The sequence below is a fragment of the Budorcas taxicolor genome, chromosome 24 (genome assembly GCF_023091745.1).
Source record: "Budorcas taxicolor isolate Tak-1 chromosome 24, Takin1.1, whole genome shotgun sequence".
In the NCBI taxonomy this organism is placed as follows: Eukaryota; Metazoa; Chordata; class Mammalia; order Artiodactyla; family Bovidae; genus Budorcas; species Budorcas taxicolor.
In genome coordinates this window covers 23,205,556-23,227,439 of record NC_068933.1, presented here as the reverse complement: position 1 = coordinate 23,227,439, position 21,884 = coordinate 23,205,556, and the positions used below count along the sequence as shown (strand labels likewise).

The 21,884-nt window shown below is 42.7% G+C and overlaps 2 protein-coding genes across 4 annotated transcripts in view; one reads left to right on the top strand and one right to left on the bottom strand.

Annotated features, from left to right (window-relative positions):
* DLC1 (DLC1 Rho GTPase activating protein) overlaps positions 1–21,884 on the bottom strand; it is a 419,579-nt gene that overhangs the window by 36,228 nt on the left and 361,467 nt on the right. The window contains exon 1 of one of the 3 annotated variants that reach the window (XM_052661290.1): positions 10,096–10,238. The exons of 1 other annotated variant lie outside the window; for it this stretch is intronic. In XM_052661290.1, the coding sequence (XP_052517250.1) occupies positions 10,096–10,132 (37 nt within the window). In that variant the 5' untranslated portion in view covers positions 10,133–10,238. Of the gene's footprint in view, positions 1–9,918; positions 9,957–10,095; positions 10,239–21,884 lie in introns of those variants that run through there. One more of the 3 variants, XM_052661291.1, reaches the window with a different exon arrangement.
* On the top strand, positions 16,048–16,461 carry LOC128068196 (2-iminobutanoate/2-iminopropanoate deaminase-like). The gene has a single exon (XM_052661292.1). It carries the CDS (start codon positions 16,048–16,050, stop codon positions 16,459–16,461), a length of 414 nt encoding a protein of 137 aa, XP_052517252.1.

Below are 21,884 nucleotides of genomic sequence, written 5' to 3'. Positions count from 1 at the left end.
CCACACATTTACGTGCAGCTAATCACCCTTCACTTCCTTGTTCAGCTCAATATTTATTTATTGCACATCCAGGGTCTGTGCTGCCTGCTGTTGTTCAGGGACAATCAAAGACACAGGTCGCTGCCCTGAAGCAGGAAGCCAAAGGGAAAGGTAATTCACAATTGAGGATACTCAGCTGATTCTCTTATGAATGAGTTGGCTTCCAAAGGGCTCTTCTGAGATCCCTATACTTAAGTCCCAAGGGACCCTGTCCAGGCAGCCCCCAAGAGTCCCATTTCATAGATGAGAGCCAGACTTCTGACAGCGGCCCCTGTGCCCTTGCGCCTTCTTCCATCCTGTCACCCCATGGCCCCCGGGCTAACTGACCCACCCTCACAGGCCTCTTCTCACCCATCCCATGCTCCCTTTTCTGCTTTATCTTTTCTTCTCCCAAAACATTTATTATGTTTACTTTGTCTCTGCCCTCTGTAACTCGCCAAAGGCCAGTTTCTTTGCCTGTTTTACTCTTTGATATATCCCAAGCACCACCGACAGTGTGGGATACATACTAGTTACTCAATAAATACCATATAAATAAATAAACTGCAATGTGATTTTCTTCTAGTAAAGTGGTCTTAATTTTTTCAGATCAGGAGCCACCGTGAGAAATACATTTTACGTTGGCCCCCCACACACACATGCATGTGTACCTATGCACACATTCATGTACACAAACATGTGCGTATATAAGCATATATAAAACTGAAACGTTTCCCCAAATAACACTTCTAATAAGTAATGCAGTCTTACATTTTTTTAATGGAAAAAAAAAAAAGCTATTTGTTACCTCCAAGAAAAAAAAAAACAACAACCTGTTTGAAATATACTGTTCTTACACAGCTTTTTCTTAAAGAGAAGGAAAGAGGAAAAGAAAGAAAGAAAAACAAAGGAAGGAAGGAAGAAAAGTAAACTAGGAAATCTCTGTATGCTACAGAGGAGGCTATGAATTCAGAGGCAGGCAGGGGAGGGAGGTAAGGGGCTACTGGGCATTCATTTCAATATTCAGCCTTTATTTGGAGGGATTATGATCTTTTATACAAGGCTGGATTGCAGGACAGGAGACTGGGAATAAAAGAGAATAAGCTAAGAGGAGAGCTGGCAAAGCACAGGTGTGTGTGAGGGTACGGTAAGCAGACTCGATTTACTGTAACACACAACAGAGGAAGGGGAGGTATGCAGTGAAAAGTAGGTTATGCCAAAGAGCAGATTCAAGCATCTCCTTAGCCTGGTTACCCAATGAGCAACCAACATGATTTCCTCAGATACAGAAGAGCTTTGCATCTGAGTGTCCCAAGTTCCTACTAATAATCCGCCACAGAAAGGGGGCAAAGTATGATCTGTAACAGGTCAGGGAAACAGGTCCAGGAAAGAATCCATTGCTTAGTTCAGTAGCCTTAAGAACACAATCCTTCTGGACTGGTTTCCTCATCTGTAAAATCTGGGATTGCCACAGGCTGTGCAGATTCCTTAAGTTTCTGATTCGAAGAATTCCTTTATGCCCATTTCCTTTGTTTGTCAAGACAACCTTCAGACTAGGTTCCATCTGTTAATTTTCCAGATTTATCATCAATTACACAGAGACATTCTTCTTCCCTCAAAAAACTGATCAACTGTATAAAACTGAGTGGCTTATTGCCAAAATATCTAATTTGTTTCCTTTTTTGGAGGGCGGTGGGGGAGCCATGCCTTGTGACTTGCAAGGCTCCTACTTCCTGGCCCAGGGATCAAACACATGCAACCCTGCACTGAAAGAATGGCGTCCTAACTACTGGACCTCCAGGCAATTCCCTCTAATTTGCTTCTTAATAGATCAGTTTCTAGATTTGTTCCCTGAAGCCTATGATCATATTACAGAGAACTCAAAATCCTAGGCATTTTTGCATATCCATGTCTCCAGCCCTCAAACTAAAATTAGTCTTTACAGGAAGAAAACACTCCAACGCACAGAAAACTCTTGAGTTAAAAAAAAAAAATCAAAGTTTTACTTTGCTTATTGATCTTGTACATTTGTGTTTCAGTTAACAGCACCATCTTGACATCAACTCAATCAATGAACTGGGGGCTGGAAAGCCTCTTGGAACTTTTCCATTTTTTCCTCTTTACAAATGAGGAAGCTGGTCCAAAGTTTAGCTATCAATAATTTGCTTACGGTCCCAGAGGGTACCCCCTCTCCCCCCACCAGCCCTCACTCCTGTTTAGAGAACTTTCTGCACACGGCAGTCTTGCCCACAAAGATTACCCTCACTTTGAAATCACTAGACTGTTTTTCAATACAAGTTAGAAATGGGAGTTTTGAGGGAGTTCTGTTTTTAAGGTTTTTTTTTCCTCCAACTTGAGATTCGGCAGATACGTTGCTTTCTAGTAAAGAACATTCCTAGAAATAATATAAAGGGGGGGCAGGACCCATTTTCCCTAATGATGTGATGACAACTTAATAAATGGCTCTGCTTTAAAGAAGGGACACATAAGGCAAGCCCACACCTGATATTCTGCACAGGAGTCCACACTCCAGCAATGTAAAAATTAAATCAATTAAAGTTTTCTTTGGGGATTACTGAGTTCAAGTGTTTGCAAAACACTATTTTTAACACACAAACCAGGAAAAAAGCACATAGCTCACATCAAAAAATACATGCCCTTTCCGTGCAAAGGCAAACAGCTCTGTATCCATTTAAGCTCAGGCAGGACTGGGCGCTATCCGGCACTCCAGGCTTGAGCTGATCCAACTGTTTCCAGGAACAGAAAGCATCTCCCAGTGAATCAGAAACTGGCACTTACTACCCAGCACACACACAAAATCAAACTTACATGAAAATAAACTTAAGGAAATGGATATTGCATCATCACATCTTTCTACTTCATTGCAATCTGAGGTAGAGCAAAACCCACCTCCATCTACACACACACACACACACACACACACACACACACTCTCTCTCTCTCTCTCTCTCTTCCAGTATTTTGCACCAAATATTTATGCATTTCAAACCACCTATTGCTAAGAAAAAAGATTTGAAGTAGTTTCTTAGATGATAACTCAATAGATTAGGAAAATGATTTCAAGAGTGGAAGCCATCTTAAACCAACTTTAAGGTTCCTTGTTTTTCCTAGTCTCATTTTTTTTTTTCCGCTAAGTGAAGAAAATGGTTTAAAATTATATAACTTGCTTCCTTTTAAACTTACTTTTTCAAGGCAAAAATACTTGGTTACAAACCTAAAATAGCACCTGCCTCCGTATCTCCGCCATTCAAGATTGACATGCTCATCAAGTCTTCCACATGTGTCTGCAAAGCCTATTCTATGACAGTAAGCACCCCTCCCCAGTCCGTGGCTTTCGCCCTAAGTTCTACAGTGTCATAGCTCAGGAAAGATAAAATACTGTGCAAAACTGTAGTGCCACAAAACTTTAAGTTAGAAATAAAGGGAATAGTGAGGGATGGTACAGAAACTATTCACTCATATTACAGTCCATCCTGACAGAGAAAAAAACGAAATCTAGAATTGAACGAAACATCAAGTTGCCTTATCAAAGACCGATGAAAATAAAAACATGGCAGATACTGGTTAATACAAGCAGATTTTAGCCACTCCTATGTCTAACCTCAAACAGGAAACACTACAGACAGACCTTGCTTTACTGTACCTCACAGATACTGCAGTTTTTACAAATGGAAGGTTTGTGGCAACTCTGTCAAGCAAGTCTATTATTGGGCCACTTTTCAACAGCCTTTTAAAAAATTAAGGTTTGCATTTCTTTTCTTTTTTAGATGTAATGCTATTGTGCACTTAGTAGATGACATCATAATGTAAATGTAACTTTCATATGCACAAGGAAAGCAAAAAATCTGTATAACTTGCTTTATTCTTATGGTCTGGAACCAAACCTGCAGAACTTCCAAGACATGCCTGGGTTCAATTCGACTTTCTGACTCTTGAGCAAAAGGTGTAAGAAATAGAAGTATTATTGTCTCCTAGGTGAGCAAAAGAATTATTTTCATCAAAACTGCTTATGACATTCAGCCCCCCCAAACACACACAATCCATTGGTCAAAATTTGACCCAAGTATTTTTGTTTAGTTTAGGACATTACTGGTTTTCTAACATACGCTTTTCCTACAAACACATTAAAATCCTCATTTTGTTGCTTCCCTCTTTTATTTATACAAGAGGACAGGAAGAGGTCTCCTGTTCCATTCAACTCACATATGACCTTGGACCAGTCCTTGAACTTCCAGGCAACTCAGCTGCCCCTCAGTAGGGAAGAGGCAATGTTTTTCCAGGCTGCCTTTGCATAGATCTGGAATTTCCCCTGGAATGACTTTTACAAACGCATAAGCATCATACAAGATCCCTTTTTGGTGTCACACAGTTGGAAAAACAGAGCAGTAAAAGAGAGGTCCTTGATGGCCTGTCCAAACTCGGGAGGGCAGGTGAAAATGAGTGTGACAAAAGGCACGGCAGGGCGGGAGTACATGGGCCACAGGCCATCTCACCTCCCAGGTCCCTTCCTCTCTGGCGTCCCAAGCGCTGCAACCTGGGAAATGCTATGAACTCAGGGTGTGGAAAACTTCTGTCCCTCAGACATCCTCTGGAGACTCTTGCAAGGAGGAGGAAGGCGCCTTTCTGTCGAGCTGCAGGAAGCAGCCTCTAGCCCTCTCCGCAGGACACTCAGAGGTGGGGCAGGGGAGAGAACAAAATGTGGATGGGAGGCGTCAAAGGCATCTGAGGACTCTATGCACTGACCTCAGCCTTCAGCTAGCTTTTGATTTTCCTCCTGGGGGCAGAGGGGGGAAGACATGAGAAGGCCACCCGGTTGAGGTAGAATGTGTCGATGGAAAAGGAGCTTACTTTCCACCGTGAAACTCACTCCAGTAGCAGCAAAAAAAACAAGAATGAAAGATTAAGAGAGGGACTTGATTTCCACCGTGTGTGTTGGCTTGACTTCAGCAAAGGAATACTGTTTTTACCCTTTGGTGCTTAAGAACATTATTTCCTAATAGGTAGGCCTTTTCAAAATGCCATTCAAAATGTGTCCAATGACCTCTGGGAGAAAACTTTCCCTTGGAAACATTATTTTGGAGTGCTTTCACGTAAGTAAGCACCGTTCAGCATAGTCAACAGAGACTAGAAAATGGTATCCAAAACTCCTTCTTCACATATTAAAGACAGAGGCTTGAGTTCTCCATTCACGAGGTCCCTGAGAGGGGACGCAGAAACCACTCATTTGTCAACCTGGGACCCTAACATTACAGCTCTCTACCTACCAGCACAAAGAAACTGTGGAGTAACTGCAAGGCTCTGTTTGGCCACCAAATATTGTTTCCTCAACCGAATCAACTCCTGCCAAATGCATGTCCACAACTGGAATCTACAGTCACAGACACCTGGTTGAAATCCTAGCTTGGTCATGTTCAGTAAGTGATCTCAGGCAAGGTATTTAACTCTCTCCCAGGGCTCAGGTTCCTCATCTTAGGAATGGAAATAATTAGAGCTACTTTGTGAGGTTGTATGAAGATTACATGTGACAATGAAAGCAAACTTAAGAATACATTTTAACTTCTATAATGTGGCTCAGTGGGTTAAGAGTCCGGCCTGCAATGCAGGAGACGTGGGTTCAATCCCTGGGTCAAGAAGATCCCCTGGACGAGGGCATGGTAACCCACTCCAGTATTCTTGCCTGGAGAATCCCTGTGGACAGAGGAGCCTGGTGGGCTACAGTCCATAGAGTCGCAAAGAGTCGGCCACGACTGCGATGACTGAGCACGCATACATAATGTCACTACTATTCTGTTAAAAGTCTATGTATTAAAAAAAAAAGTCTATGTATTTTTTATAAAAACTAAAAAGAAGCATCCACACTTGAGAAGGCTGACTGTTGCTTATTAGAAACTATAAAATGTTTATATATACAGACATATACATATATATATGTATAGGCTAAAAACACAATACTTTATTCCTACCCACTGTTAATTACGATGGCAAGGAGGAAATAGCTAGTGAAAAAAAAATGTTGAGACCCAATTAAAGAAGTTCCAGCAGAACTATACTTACTTATCATTGATGATGATAATCCTTAACAATAACACAGGCTCCCACAAGGAAAAACGCAAACAGTCAGGAAGAGGCTTTCTCAGCTGGGAATCTTAGCCCTTTCTCATTAATTAGATTTCTGACTCATTTGAGGTGGAAAGAAAACACCACTGATCATACTCCCTCCACCATCTATTCCTATAAAAACGTATTTTAACTCTACAGCACTGTCCTCCTTAAAAAGACTAGGAATTATCCTCAAGTTCTGGAATTTCTCTCTACACAATGGCCACACAATCAGAAACACAGACAACTCTGAAAATCCACTCCAGAAAAGCATTCTCCTCCTAATTTCACAGCCATGGAAAAGAGGCACTTGGCACTGTGCTTTTAGGACACAGTGTTGGACCTTTATACCTTATGGCTGAGCACCAGTTTCCACCGCCCACCCCTCGCCCTGCGCCACCACAGCAAGGTCAATTTTTGATGTCCTGCATGCCATGTAGATTACTCCTTGTACTGTAGCCCCACAACGCCAAAGTATATTAGAGGTAATCTTGCTAAAATGAACATTCAGAGAAATGACTCCATTTAGAAATTAAATTCTCTCTCCTCCACCGGATTCCAACTCATATCATTGTAAGCATTAGACTAACTCAACTTTACAAATGAAAACCACTCTTCTCCCCAGGCCTGCTTTATAATTTCAAGAATAGGCTTGGCAATGATGAGACTTTCTGCCAGCTGTACCATGAGCTTGCTTGTGCTGTAATGTTCTAAAGCACAGAGAATTTGGTCTTTAGCAATTTGGCAATGTCCAGGGAGGAAGGGGAAACATCTGAAGTTATTTTTACTTTTGCAAGTCCTCTGGTTGTACACAGTGAATGCTAGGGTGGGTCAAGTATTGTCTAGAACCTTCAGAGTCTTTTTTTTTTTTTTTTGCATGGCCTCATTTCCGTCTTCCTGTTGCTAGGAAGGGGAGCTAAGCATGAGAAAATCGTGTTTACAATACTGGACCATCCTGTCCAGCACAAGGCTCTCTTCAAAAGAGTACAATTCACTTCACCCACTGTACTTTGGATGCCCCATTCATCTGAACCAAACCACCCTCCCCTGAATATTTTCAAATTGCATATTTACCCATCGAAGCCATAAAAATACCACTTTCATTTGAACGTTGCATCATGGCTTAAAATCTCCATGGGGACACCAAGGGAAACCCAAGTACTTATTTTTGTATTTGAAACCACCTCTTGGAATCCCACCAAGCCTCTGATTAGAAAGCATCTCACCGGGGCCTCCCATACCCTCTTAAAGCCCCACACTAGTTTTACAAGGAAGAGTTTAACTACTATCTACATTTTTCACTTCACAGTGATAAACTGTTTAATCATAACATGCTTTTCCATTAATCTGCTATATTTTCCAGAAGCAACCAAGCATTCCCTTTTAATGTAAAAACGCCCGGAAACTTCGCTCCATCTTTGGTTTTTGAACTACAAGACAGAACAATAATAAAATAAACAAAGATAAAAAGGCTTTAAAGGGGCATCCGGTCTCTCACCTTTGCTCCAGAACTATAGGAAAATCCTTTGATTAGTCCAGTGTATTAAAACTTGGAATACTGCCTTCAATTAGCCATAATAAACTGTTTAAGCTTTTCGGTCTTTAAGGAGTTAGAGGTTGTGTTTCTCCTAACGTCCACAATTTGGAAGTTAAGACACAGGTAAGTCATTGATATGACACTTCTCATTCACTGGAGGGAAAGATGAAGTTGGAAGCTACTTAGTCCGATTCTGTGGAGGAGGGAAACCAAGTCAGCTCTCTGTCTTGGGCTTCCAGCCAGTTTGGTGTAAGGTGTCACTCGGCATGAATTAAAATAAAATCTGTTTTTGTCAAAAGCAAAGTTTTAAAACCAGCTGGGAAAGTCAGTCCGCTGTGCTTCATTTTAAACGCTGAACAGTAGTGCTAATGAAAAAAATATGCACTCAGGTTTGGGCCACGCTGTAAATCTGGCATGCCACAATAAAAGTTAACACACACAATCGCCAACATTTTCTCAGAAAACGTCTCGAAATAACGTCTGAATGCACATCTGCTAACTATTTGACACTCATTTCCCAGGACTTGAGTTCTATTAGGGGGACTGTTGACTTACAGGGCACCCCTCCGACCATCTGCTGCAGTCTGCAAGCCAAGATGGCACTAGGTCCCTCCATTAATTTCTCACTTATGCTCCGCAAATAATCTCTGCGGAGGACCAGCCTGCAGGCCACATGGATGCTGAATTAGTCAACCTCTTGGAGCTGCTGATAGATTTACATCCAGAGTTCTGCTGGGCTATTATTTTCCTTCAGTTCTTCAGCAAATAGAGTTTTGAAAAAAACAAAAAGGTAATCTGAGACTCGGTATTCTGCCTTCTTCAGAGCTATGATTTTTTTTTCCCATCCAAATGCGTCATATGCCCCGCCCTCGTGAATCTTTCGGTAACGGATGGCTGTGCCTGGACCGCATTCCTCCGCCTCACCGGCAATCACTAAGGCAGCTTCTGAATCCTAAGAATGTACCCATTTGCTAGCCAAGTTGAGTGTAAAATGACTGGGGCAAAGCAAGCTTGGGCAATATCTTCTTCTCCACTCTACATGCAGGGGTTCCCTCCTTCTCTAATTAGCACACACTGGGTACTGAACATCACAGAGACTGTGCTCAGCCCTTGTCGTTTGATCCTCAGCACCTCCCAGCGCGGTAAACACAGTTATGACGCCCATGGGGCAGCTGAAGGAGGTACGGCGAGGTGTCAATTCCCAGATTCACTCAGCTAGAAGGCTGCAGACCACTATTCCCACCCTGCCGGCCTCACTCAGGGTCCGCGCGCCGGAAAGGCACGCGGAGACTCTTAAGTTACACGTGGCGGCGTCGGCTTGCCGCGGCCAGAGGTGTAACTCCTGCCTAAGGATCAAAGGCTCGGTCCGCCAGGCTGGAGGTGGAGACAAGGACACGGTGGGGCAGGGGTCCAAAAGGCCGTCGCCTCGCTATACGGAAAAGGCCAGATCGCCCGTTGTGCTTCCTTCCTTTTGGCGGCCCCGGGGATTCGCGGCGCGCGGGCGCCTCCTCCGGAGCCAAGGGCGTGGGCATCTTCGTGGGGCATTTTAGGAAACCCAGTCCAACGCCCCAGCACGTGAAGGCAGTCTTCCAGCAAGCGCCCCACATGCAAGCCTTGGGGCTGGCTAAAACAGCTGCAGTACTCTCCAGGGGCAGGCAGCCACCAAAGCAAGACTTTCCTGGCTAAGCCTGAGTTACTTTCCAGTGTTTAAAATATTTGAACAAAAACGGTTGGAAATTAAAAGTTTTTTGGTAAGCTCACTTTTAAGCAGTTGAATATTTTTTTCCAAGGGTCACCGCAGTCTAAAGATCCCTAAATAATAAGATTCTCAAGGGAGTCAACGCTGATTTTGGACTTGTAGCGTGAAGGACAGCAAGCGCCGAGCCCTGCAAAGGTCCTCAAAAGGAAGAGAGTAGAAAGAAGGTCGCTCCGCGCCCCCTCGGAGCCAGAGGCCACCGCCTCGGATTTAGAATAAGAATAGAAAGACCGCCAGCGACGCTGGGCAGAGGGACTACGCGTCCTGCGACCCCGGCCCGGCCCTGTGCCGCCCAGCCCGGCCTGCACCCCCAGCCTGCGCGGGAATTTATTGTGGGTTTCACTTTATCATTTACTGTCGCCCCCCACCCCTACCCCCACCAGCCCGCAGCCCTTCCCAGAGCCCACGGGGCACGTCAGCCCGCGGCATTATCCGAGATTAAGACCTCCCTCCCCGGACGACGACCCTCGTTTTCCCCACACTCCACCTCCTGCACTCCAAGAAACACGGGCGACTCGGTTCCGAGCCTCCTCGGAAAGCGCTGCCAAAGCACAGAACGTCAGGCACCGACTTGACAAGGCAGGGTGACATTTCTTCCGCGGCGGGTTCCCTCCGCAGCTGGCTCTCGCGGCCGGCCGGACGGCAAGGCACAAGTCTAGCTTACGTGTTAGGATCATGGTGTCCGGCTTCTCTCTGCACATCAAGTGCGGCAGGAGACGGCGGGCGCGCGGTGGGGAAATCGAGGCAGCCCCACGCAGCTCGGCTCCGGCGCCTGGACCCACGGCGGCACCCGAGACGCGCGCGCCCCTCCGAGAGATCCTCAGAGCATCCTTGCTCGCCACCCCAGAAAGAACGCGGGGTTTGCCCGAGGTCGAAAAGGGGGAGCGCTCAGAGAGTTGAGCCAGAAGCCCGGGAGCGCTGCTGGCTCCTGCCGCAGGGAAGTTCGGCCATGGCCGGGACCGGAGCCCTGAGCCCTCGTACTAGCCGCAGGAGCGGTCTGCCTCCCGCCTAGCCGGCAGACCGCGCCCTCCAGCAGCGCCCACCCCAGAAGGGAGGAACTAGACCCGGCGCGTCTCCTCCTCCCCGCCACCGGGGTTTGCAGCAGCGTCTCCTGCCGGCCTCAGGCCCCGCCCTGCTCTCCCGGCCCCGCCCCCTCACTACCAGGCCCCGCCCCTCCCCTCATCCCGCACCGCCCAGCTAGCCCGCCACTGCCCGAGGCCTCCCCTGGCGCTGCCCCCCGTCAAGCCCCGCCCCGTCCCTCCTCCGCCCGGGGCTGGAATGCTTTTCCCCGGGCCGGCAAATCCGCAGGAGGAAGCGCCTACAAGTCTCCCTTTAGTGGTCTTGGGGGCAAAGGCAAAGGCTGGAGCCTGGGGGCATTTACTTGCTGGGGAGGTCTGGGCTCCACGCTGGGAACACTTTCCCTCATCTTTTTCTTGGTACGTTTGCACACTTTTTTTTTTTTTTTCCACTTGTTATCCTGCCTTTCATCATGACTGGAACCGCATAAATTCCTGGGAACCAAGGCGAGGTGGGGAGGGAGGGGTGAATCAGTGTTTCATTACAAGTAAAATGGGAAGAAGACAGCCTGTCCCTTGGACATTCATCATTCACTGCTAAGGTGCACAGGGGTACAGAGGAATGTAACTGACGCTGTAGTAGAGAGGGACGGCTTTTACTCCACATGTCTAGTCTGTGTGCAGCCAGAGCCAAAGGGTTCCTAACCAAAGCTCTTGGGCCACAATCCAGTGCAGCTCCTGAAACTGGTAGAGCAGACTCTAGACTGCAGAATAAGAATCTCTGATGTTGAGAATCTGCTTTTTTTTTTTTTTTTACAAGCCCTTGGGTGATTCTGGTGCACTGCAATTTGAAGACCCCTGATATAAAAGGAAGCTTTATTTAAAAAGATTACGATTGACTATAATCTCTGTAAAATTGAAAAGAAAAAAAACTCTGATCGAGATTGCATGAAAATTTCCTTTGAGGCTAGTCAATGCTTTCTGCCTATTTCCTCTGGGTAAAGAAAACATCAACTTAAACCTATTCATTAAACAAATACATCCAGAGCATTTATTTACCATGATCCAAACACTGTTCTAGGCTCTGGAGATTCAGCAGTGAGAAAAAAGATACACATCCCTTCCCTTCTGGAGTATACTTTCTAGTGGGGAAGATGCACAATAAACAAAATAAGTCAGTGAAATATATATAATGTCTTAGATGGGGATATATAAAGCAGGGGAGGAGATAGGAAAGCTTGGAGCAGAGTCTGTTTTCAAATACGGTTAAATACAAATGGGAGAATTTAATCTCTTGATTAGTTTAAACTGTATTGATTTCATAGCTGGATCTTAGTTGACATACATGACTTTTTCACCTCATTTCTTCAAAAACAAAATAAAAACACTCATTTCACCACTGATTTCCTAATTTACCCAAAGGGGAATTGGGTGCTGAGGAGTGGCATCCTGGGACTGCATGGGGCTCCTCTATTTAACGGTTATTTCCAGGGCTTTTACCTACTTAGAGCTGCTGGGGACCCCAAGATAAGCAAGGGCAGGCCCGCCTCTGCCTGCTTAGAGTTTAGTCTGCTAATAAAGCAAAGGGCTTCTGAGAAAGAGGTCCTGTAAGGGCCTGAAAAGGGGGACCCTGCCTGGCCCAAGAAACAAGAAAAGGGAATGTCCCTCTGAAGTCCAGGAGCTGGAAGAACACTCAAAACAGCTGCCAGCAAGGGGGAATTCAATTCAGGGGAAACTGGAAAAATAAAGGCAAGAACTTTCAATTCCTTACACTACTGTGTTGACAATTTTTAAAAATCCTTAACAGCAAAAAACAATGTAAACCACTATAAAGAAAGAAGGCATCCCATGATCAGATTTGCATTTTGAAATCTTTGCTCAGTGCGCAGTGCATACTTCTTTAAAACGTGAAAAAGAGGAATATTTCCCTAAACTTCCCTTTTACACTAAATTCTCTTGTTTAGAAACAATCCAAAGCTTAAAAACATAGATACTCTAAATCTCTCCTCTAAAACATATCAATTCTCAGAATAGGTTCTTCATGCTTATTATTAGTTGGTTGAAGTTGTATTTTTCTTGAATTAGGTTTCTAAGAGTCTGTGCAAGCCTGATGTACCATCTGCCACTAAGTTATTCATCTCTCCAGAATAAAACCGGCTAATGTTAATGTTTTTGTCTCTTCTTAAGTCTCATTCCTTTTTCCTTGATTTTTTAAAAATATCTTTTGATGTGGCCCATTTATTTATTCATTTTTGGCTATGCTGTGTCTTTGTTGCTGTGCAGGCTTTTTTCTAGTTGCAACGAGCGAGGGCTACTCTTAGCTGTGGTGTTCGGGCTTCTCATTGCGGTGGCTTCTCTTGTTGCAGAGCATGGGCTTTAGAGCGCATGGGCTTCAGTAGTTGTGGTACATGGGCTTGGTTGCTCTGCGGCATGTGGGATCTTCCCAGATCAGGGATCAAACCCCTGTTCCCTGCATTGGCAGGCAGATTCTTTACCACTGAGCCACCAGGGAAGCCTCTTTCTCCTTGATTATTTATGTTGTCTTCTCTTGTTTCATTCCATCTCTTTGGAGATTTGTGTGACGTGGATTGCTCACCATCTAAAAATAACAGTAACTCCAGACACATTTGCCTTGGTGATGCATTTTCATATAGCCTCCCCTGAATCTCATCGTCTTCTTCCATTCTTTGTTTCCTAACATAGCCTGTCGTGAAGTCGCTCAGTCCTGTCCGACTCTTCGTGACCCCATGGACTGTAGCCCACCAGGCTCCTCCATCCATGGAATTTTCTAGGCAAGAGTACTGGATTGGGTTGCCATTTCCTTCTCCACAACATAGCCTGTGACCTGGGCCAAATCCCAAATTTTATTTTTTAAATTCTTACTCCCATTTCCTAGAGAAGGAAATGGCAACCCACTCCCTTGCCGGGAAAATCCCATGTACGGAGGAGCCTGGTAGGCTACAGTCCATAGGGTCGCAAAGACTCGGACACGACTGAGCGACTTCACTTCTTCTTCTTACTCCCATTAGAAATGGATATGCTACATTTAGAAAACTGCTATACTTGTAGAACGTGGTTGAAACAGGACTTTTGAAATAGGTCACTTACCAACTGTGTGATGAATATATTATTTAGCCCCCTAAACTTTAGCTTCATCTTTGAAAAAAGAGGTTTGAAACAGTGCATATCTCATGAGGTTTTTCATGAAGATTCATAAGCTCATGCACATTATAGCTTAGCACATACTAAGTACTTGATAAGGCTAGACATTATTATTATATATTACTAAATGGGCACGTCAAACTAAGCCATGCAATTAGTATTTAAATAACCATCTAGGAGAAGATGAGGAGAAGGCAATGGCACTCCACTCCAGTACTCTTGCCTGGAAAATCCCATGGACGGAGGAGCCTGGTGGGCTGCAGTCCATGGGGTTGCTACGAGTCGGACATGACTGAGCGACTTCACTTTCACTTTTCACTTACTTTCATCCATTGGAGAAGGAAATGGCAACCCACTCCAGTGTTCTTGCCTGGAGAATCCCAGGGACGGGGAAGCCTGGTGGGCTGCAGTCTGTGGGGTCGCACAGAGTTGGACACGACTGAAGCGACTTAGCAACAGCAGGAGAAGATGAAAACAAAACAAGATTTTGATTTCAACCTTTGTGTATCTGAGGAACTGGTACAAACTGGGACAAGGAAGAAGTGGGGACGTCATTAGGAGCTAAACACACAGTGGTCCTTTCCAGATGAAAGAAGGTCCCCAGGAAAGAGCAGCATCCTGCCTTTCCATTTAACCATCAACTCATCAACCACGGTTTCATTTGTCTATCACTGGAAGACGCCATTAGCCTGGGTTTGTCAGCCAATGCATGGCATGAGATTTGGATATTGAAACACTGGACTCCAAGAGGCACAGAATAAGGCAGCTCATTTCCCTGCCCACAGTATACATGGTCCTCTGGTACTCCTTTGATAAATGAGAATAACAAGCCATCACAGGGACTTCACTGGTGGTCCAATGGCTAACACTCTGCGCTCCCAATGCAGAGGCTCCTGGTCAGGGAGATAGATCCTACATGTCACAACTAAAGATCCTGCATGCCACAACTAAGAAAGATGTAGCCAAATGCATAAATATTTTAAAAAACATCACAGATTACCCTAGGTTTTGTTGCTACTGTTGCTGCTGCTGTTCTCAACGGTAGGTTAAAACCAACAACAAAGAAAATATTTGACATAAGGACCTGTGATGCTGCCCTTCACTTCCTGCCACACTCCTCTCAGTTGGAGCATCAATTACAGGGAAGTTATTCACAAGGATAGCCAGGCCTTGTCATCTACGTGGATGTTTTCACGTTCAAGGGCTGTATTACCAAGGCAAACAAATCACACGGCGAACTTCTAAACTGCCAAACAGAAGGCTGGGTGACTAATTGGGCTACCCTTTGATTTCCGTGTTGTGTCCGTTTTGCGACCCACCAGGTTCCTCTGTCCATGGGATTCTTAAGCCTCTTTCCTGATGATTAATATTATGTATCACTGATATTGCCCCAGGACATCCTTCTTGCATTTTTTTTTTTCCATTAAAGAAAAGAATACAACTCAGTATCTACAGGCAGTCATGCAGATAATGCGGGTGAGGAAAGCACGTCATAATGGGATGGCAAGAAGTTGAGGAACCCAGGGCCCCTCCAAGAGGGCAGTGCCACTCAGGCTCACTTGGTTGTTGGCTTGTGTCAACACAGCAACCCATTGTCCTGGGTTTAAAGATTTTTTTTTCAAGAGCCCCTAGATTTCTAAATTTTTATACCACATGTCCCAATTTTTAGATGCTGGCAACTAATGAAAAAAAAAAAAACCAACCAACATTGAAACCCATCCCTGTTTCAACTTTGGGCTTCATTTAGCCCTGGGGCAGCTAGCTTAAACCTCTGCTCTAGTGATACAAGCCAAGCAATCTCTTTAAAAATTTATTTCTCTCCCATAGGAACTAAAAGACTTTTGCACATGGAGAATGTTGTAATATAATTTGTGTTCAATGGACCATTGTGAAATGTGTGTGGGAAATAGTTTTTTATTTTTACTGTTCAAAGGAAATGTGATAAATAGTAGAAAGTAGTGAAATAGTTTGTAAACAGTATATAATTCAGAGAAATAATTAAATTTGAAATTTAATGGTTGTCCTTAAAACATTCATTTATGATGACGCTTCCATAGCCCAAATCTGGATTCTTTTCCCACTGTTTACCCTGGTATTCAGCCTTTTCCAAAATATTTGAAACCCAGATGCCAGCGGGTATAGGATGGTGAAAGAAGAGAAAAAGGAAGGTTTAGGAGGGGAAATCTTAGCCTGCTTGTAATTCTACCTACAATAGCGGAGGCTGGCGGGCTACAGTTCATAATGTTGTAGAGTCGGACATGACTGAAGTGACTTAGCATGCACGCATGCACACGATAGCTCTTATTCAGTCAGGGCATTTTTTGACTACATCTTTTGAACACATGAAGTTTAAAATATGGGGAAGGGAGGCGAAGCGCGAGCGAGAACCGTGTGCTGCGTAGTTGTTTCCGAAGGGCAGCAAAGGAAAAGGGTTAGCCATGTCGTCTTTGGTGAGAAGGATAATCAGCACCGCAAAAGCCCCCGCGGCCATTGGTCCCTACAGTCAGGCTGTGTTAGTTGACAGGACCATTTACATTTCAGGACAGCTAGGCATGGACCCTGCAAGTGGACAGCTTGTGCCAGGATGGGTGACAGAAGAGGCTAAACAGGCTCTTACAAACATAGGTGAAATTCTGAAAGCAGCAGGCTGTGACTTCACGAATGTGGTAAAAGCAACGGTTTTGCTGGCTGACATAAATGACTTCAGTGCTGTCAATGATGTCTACAAACAATATTTCCAGAGTAGTTTTCCGGCGAGAGCTGCTTACCAGGTTGCTGCTTTGCCCAAAGGAGGCCGTGTTGAGATCGAAGCAATAGCTGTGCAAGGACCTCTCACGACAGCATCACTCTAAGTGGGCCAAGTGTTATTTAGTCTGGAAACTTAATAGTATTTTTAAACTAATGGCTTAATCCTTGTTGGAAAGTATAAGGTTGAAATATCTGAAAATATTATGGAAATACCATATAATAAGGGAAACAATATGAATTGAAGATTAATGATGAATCTAGTTACTAATATTACAAATTATACTTCTGTAACACTTGTATTGCTGGATGTGGGAAAACAGACATGCCTTACTGAGTTAACTCAGAAGAATAAAAGTAGAAGGAAATAACATGTAGGAAAGATGAGCTACTATGCCTGAAAAGTAAGAAAAAGCACACCTAATTCAACTAAACCCTATTAATTTAATGATGGGAAGTATTTTATTATGTCAGATATGTGATTTTTGCTTGAATAAAACTAAAGCATTTAAATTTGAATGGCAGAGATAAAGGAGAAGAAACTGGACCAAATTTTATATAGATAATATTTTTCTAGTGGAAATAAAATAGCATCCAGATTTAAAAAATAAAAAATAAAAATAAAATATGGGGAAGGTTAACAATCTATCAGTCAGTTTTAGTTCAGAGGAGGAAGTCCCCTGTTCCTGCATAAAGGTGGTAAAAATCTATTTTCTGGATAATCACTTAAGCCTCAAATATGATCCAGCCTAGCACAGAACTTTTATTATTCAACAAATATTTATTAAACCCTAGAAAAGGCAGTGTGCTGATGAAACAAAATTGAACAGGAATAAATAGGTTATGGGATGTTATGTACAGAATGGTGATTATAGTTAATAACATTTTACTGCATATTTGAAGGGCTTCCCAGGTGGCACTAGTGGTAAACAACCCACCTGCTAATGCAGGAGAGGTAAGAAGCTTGGGCCCGATCCCTGGGTCAGAAAGATGCCCTGGAAGAGGAAATGGCAACCCACTCCAGTATTCTCGCCTGGAGGGGCCCTGGGTTCGTCACTTCTTGCCATACCACTGTGACTTGCTTTCCTCACCAGCATTACCTGCCTGAGTGTCTGTAGACACCTGAGTTCTATTCTCTTTTTTAGTGGAAAAGATGAAAGAAGGATGCCCTTGGGTAATATCAATGATACATAAAATTAATCATTAGAATAGAGCCTGGAGAATCCCATGGACAGAGGAGTCTGGTGGCTACAGTCCCTAGGATCCACAGAGTCAGACATGACTGAAGTGACTTAGCACACATGCATATCTGAAAGCTGTTAAGAGCAGATCTTAGAAGCTCTCACCATGAGAAAAAACAATTTGCAACAATTTGTGGTTCAGTTCACTTCAGTTCAGTCCCTCAGTCCTGTCTGATTCTTTGAGATCTCATGGATTGCAGCACGCCAGGCTTCCCTGTCCATCACCAACTCCACAAGCTTACTCAAACTCACGTCCATCGAGTCAGTGATAGCATCCAACCATCTCATCCTCTGTTATCCCCTTCTCCTCCCATTTTCAATCTTTCCCAGAATCAGGGTCTTTTCAAATGAGTCAGTTCTTCGCATGAGGTGGCCAAAGTACTGGAGCTTCAACTTCAGCATCAGTCTTTCCAGTGAACATCTAGGACTGATCTCCTTTAGGATGGACTGGTTGGATCTCCTTGCAGTCCAAAGGACTCTCAAGAGTCTTCTCCAACACCACAGTTCAAAAGCATCAATTCTTTGGCGCTCAGCTTTCTTTATACTCCCATCTCACATCCATACATGACTACTGGTAAAACCATAGGTTTGACTAGATGGACCTTTGTTGGTAAAGTAATGTCTCTGCTTTTTAATATTTTGTCTAGGTTTGTCATAGCTTTTCTTCCAAGGAGCAAGCATCTTTTAATTTCATGGCTGCAGTCACCATCTGCAGTGATTGTGGAGCCCAAAAAAGAAAGTCTGTAACTGTTTCTATTGTTTCCCCATCTACTTGTCATGGAGTGATGGGACCGGATGCCATGATCTTAGTTTTCTGAATGTTGAGTTTTAAGCCAACTTTTTCACTCTCCTCTTTCACTTTCATCAAGAGGCTCTTTAGTTCTTCTTTGCTTTTTGCCATAAGTGTGGTGTCATCTGCATATCTGAGGTTATTGATATTTCTCCTGACAATTTTGATTCCAGCTTGTGCTTCATCCAGCCTGGCATTTCGCATGATGTACTCTGCATATAAGTTAAATAAGCAGGGTGACCATATTCAGCCTTGGCATATTCCTTTCCCAATTTGGAAGCAGTCTGTTGTTCCATGTCTAGTTCTAACTGTTGCTTCTTGATCTGCATACAGATTTCTCAGGAGGCAGGTCAGATGGTCTGATATTCCCACCTCTTGAAGAATTTTCCAGTTTGTTGTGATCCACATAGTCAAAGGCTTTGGAATAGTCAATAAAGCAGAAGTAGACGTTTTCCTGGAACTCTCTTGCTTTTTTGATGATCCAACGGATGTTGGCAATTTAATATCTGGTTCCTCTGCCTTTTCTGAATCCAGCTTGAACATCTGGAAGTTCACGGTTCATGTACTGTTGAAGCCTGGCTTGGAGAATTTTGAGCATTACTTTACTAGCATGTGAGATGAGTGCAATTGTGAGGTAGTTTGAGCGTTCTTTGGCATTGCCTTTCTTTGGGATTAGAATGAAAACTGATCTTTTCCAGTCCTGTGGCCACTGCTGAGTTTTCCAGATTTGCTGGCCTACTGAGTGCAGCACTTTCATAGCATCATATCTTAGGATTTGAAATAGCTCCACTGGAATTCCATCACCTCCACTAGCTTTGTTCATTGTGATGCTTCCTAAGGACCATTTGACTTCACATTCCAGGATGTCTGGCTCTAGGTGAGTGATTACACTATCATGGTTATCTGGGTCGTGAAGACCATTTTTGTATAGTTCTTCTGTGTATTCTTGCCACCTCTTCTTATAATATTTGTGGTGATTGATGTTAATTAGACTTATTCTAGATTTATCACAATGATCATTTTGCAATATATACTTATATTGAATCATTATGTTATACTCCTGAAACTGATATAATGTTATATGTCAATTATATCTCCATTTGGGACTTCCCTTGTGGCTCAGCTGGTAAAGAATCAGCCTGCAATGTGGGAGACCTGGGTTTGATCCCTGGGTTAGGAAGATCCCCTGAAGAAGGGAAAGGCTATCCACTCCAGTATTCTGGCCTGGAGAATTCCATGGACTGTATAGTCCATGCGGTTGCAAAGAGTTGGACACGACTCAGTGACTCTCACTTTCATATCTCAATTTTTAAAAACCAGTAAATGATAGAAACAAACAAACCAACAAAAAACAGAATATAAAGAGAAGGCTTGGAAGAGAAAGCTCTTGGGTAGAAAGTAGAAGCAAATACAGTCTGCCACAGTTCACTGGTGTGCTGGACACACTGAATTCTCAATCTTGATTTAGTAAACCAGTTGGCATGCTTTCCTGAGATACTTATAATATTCACAGTAGAATCTCCTTTGAAAGGTTATTTCATTTAATAGCTGAGATAGTTAATCAGCCCAAGGCCTCACAGCCCAAAACGGCAGAGAAGTGACCCCAGGACACCTAATCAGTGCCTCTGCCACCCCCAACTTCCATCTGTGCTTCACCAAGGATGGCTCTGATTCTTTCAAGTGGCCTTTGACAACACAAACATCAGGCCAGAGAAAAGTAAAAATTGGGATCTTTTTGAATCCACAGAAGACAATGGCCTAATTTCCCATTGAATTAGACAATTTTAATGGTATGCTTTTGATTCTTTGTCTATTCTGATATTATTCTCAATTGAACAGGATTTTTTTTTTTGAGCTTGTAGCAAATAACTTATTGAAAGTTGAGGATGGAGAATGTTATTTTATAAGAATTAATAATATTTAATCTTTTGCTTATTTAACTTTTGTGACTATAAAATATCTGGTTGTTTAAAAATTTGGAAAATATGAAAAAGTATAAAGAAGAAAATAAAACCCTTCTCATAATTGCACTACCAGAGACAACTGGAGATGGTTTACATTTTATGTCTCTCTTCCCAGTCTGTTTTTCTAAGGACAGATCCTTTATTGTACAACACTGGAATCATAGTGTATATTGTTTGTAATATTTTCTTTCACTTCATATACCTGAAGAATATAGCTTTTTAAAGTTGCTTCGTATTTCTTCTTATGGATATACAACACATCGTTAATCAATATTGAACTTCAAATTTTTCACCATTTTTCCTTTAATGGATATTCTTGAATAAAAATTTTTAAAAACCAAGAATGATAATTTCCTTCAGGAAAATTCACTTACTTTGAATTAAGAGGTAGAAGGACATTAGGACATTTGATATATATTTCTAAATTGTCATCCAGAAAGTCTGTACTTATTTTACATTTTCACCAGTGTTTGAATGTACCCATTTCTCTACAATGTTAAGCGTCATAACATTATAATTTCCATTACTAATTTAATAAGCAAAAATATATTATCTCATTAAGTCTACATTTGTTTGACTATTAAACTGGATTAATTTATTATAGTAAAATATATGTAACATAAAATTTATTTTAACCACTTTTAAGTGTACAGTTCAAAGGCACTGAGTACATTCACATCATTTTTCTAGCTCTCACTACTATCCACTGCCAGAGTTTTGTCATCCTCCCCAGCTAATTCCCCATTCTTCTTTCCCCAGCCTCTGGGAACCATGTTCTACTTGCTGTCTCTGGGAATCTGACTATTCCGTGTCACTCATATAACTGAAATCATACAGTATTCGTCTTTTTGTGCCCAGTCCTTTTGTTATCCTGGTTGAATGTTTTCATATTTATTAACCAATGATCATTTTAAAACTTGCCTATTTAATCCCACAGTTTTGTTCTTTTTTTTTTTTTTTTTGGATGAAGCATTTTGTCTTTTCTTAAAGATATTAACCATTTGTCATTTGTCCCTATAAAAATATTTTTAGTAGTTTGTTATCTGCCTTTTAAGCTTGATTATGATATTTTAAAAAATTAACAAACAAAATTCAAAGATCTTATTTGTTTTTCTTAATGATTAACTAGGAATTTACTTAAGTAGTTTTCCCAATGTGATTTGAAGCCAGCAATGCTAAGACACAAAATCAATTTGCAAAGTGAGGTCATTTAACAGGTGGGACTTTTGCTTTAGTTATAAGTTTCATTATGTACTCAAAGAAATATTCTAGGTATCTTATTTGATTTTTCTGTTTACTCTAGAATCACGTATAGATGCTATATATAGAGTAAGGCCTCCATAAAGACTTACTGCAAAGGCTCCAGGTTTAGTGTATAAGTTGGAGACCTAGGGGCATTGAGTTTCCTTAGTTTTGAAAATCTGTGTGAAATCATTCATGAGTTTGTTTTTACAAAAGAGATGTTTTGTGTTCACTTGAGGTGTAATGTGTTGCTTTTCTTCATAGCAGATTGCGTCTTAAAAATACTATGGCAT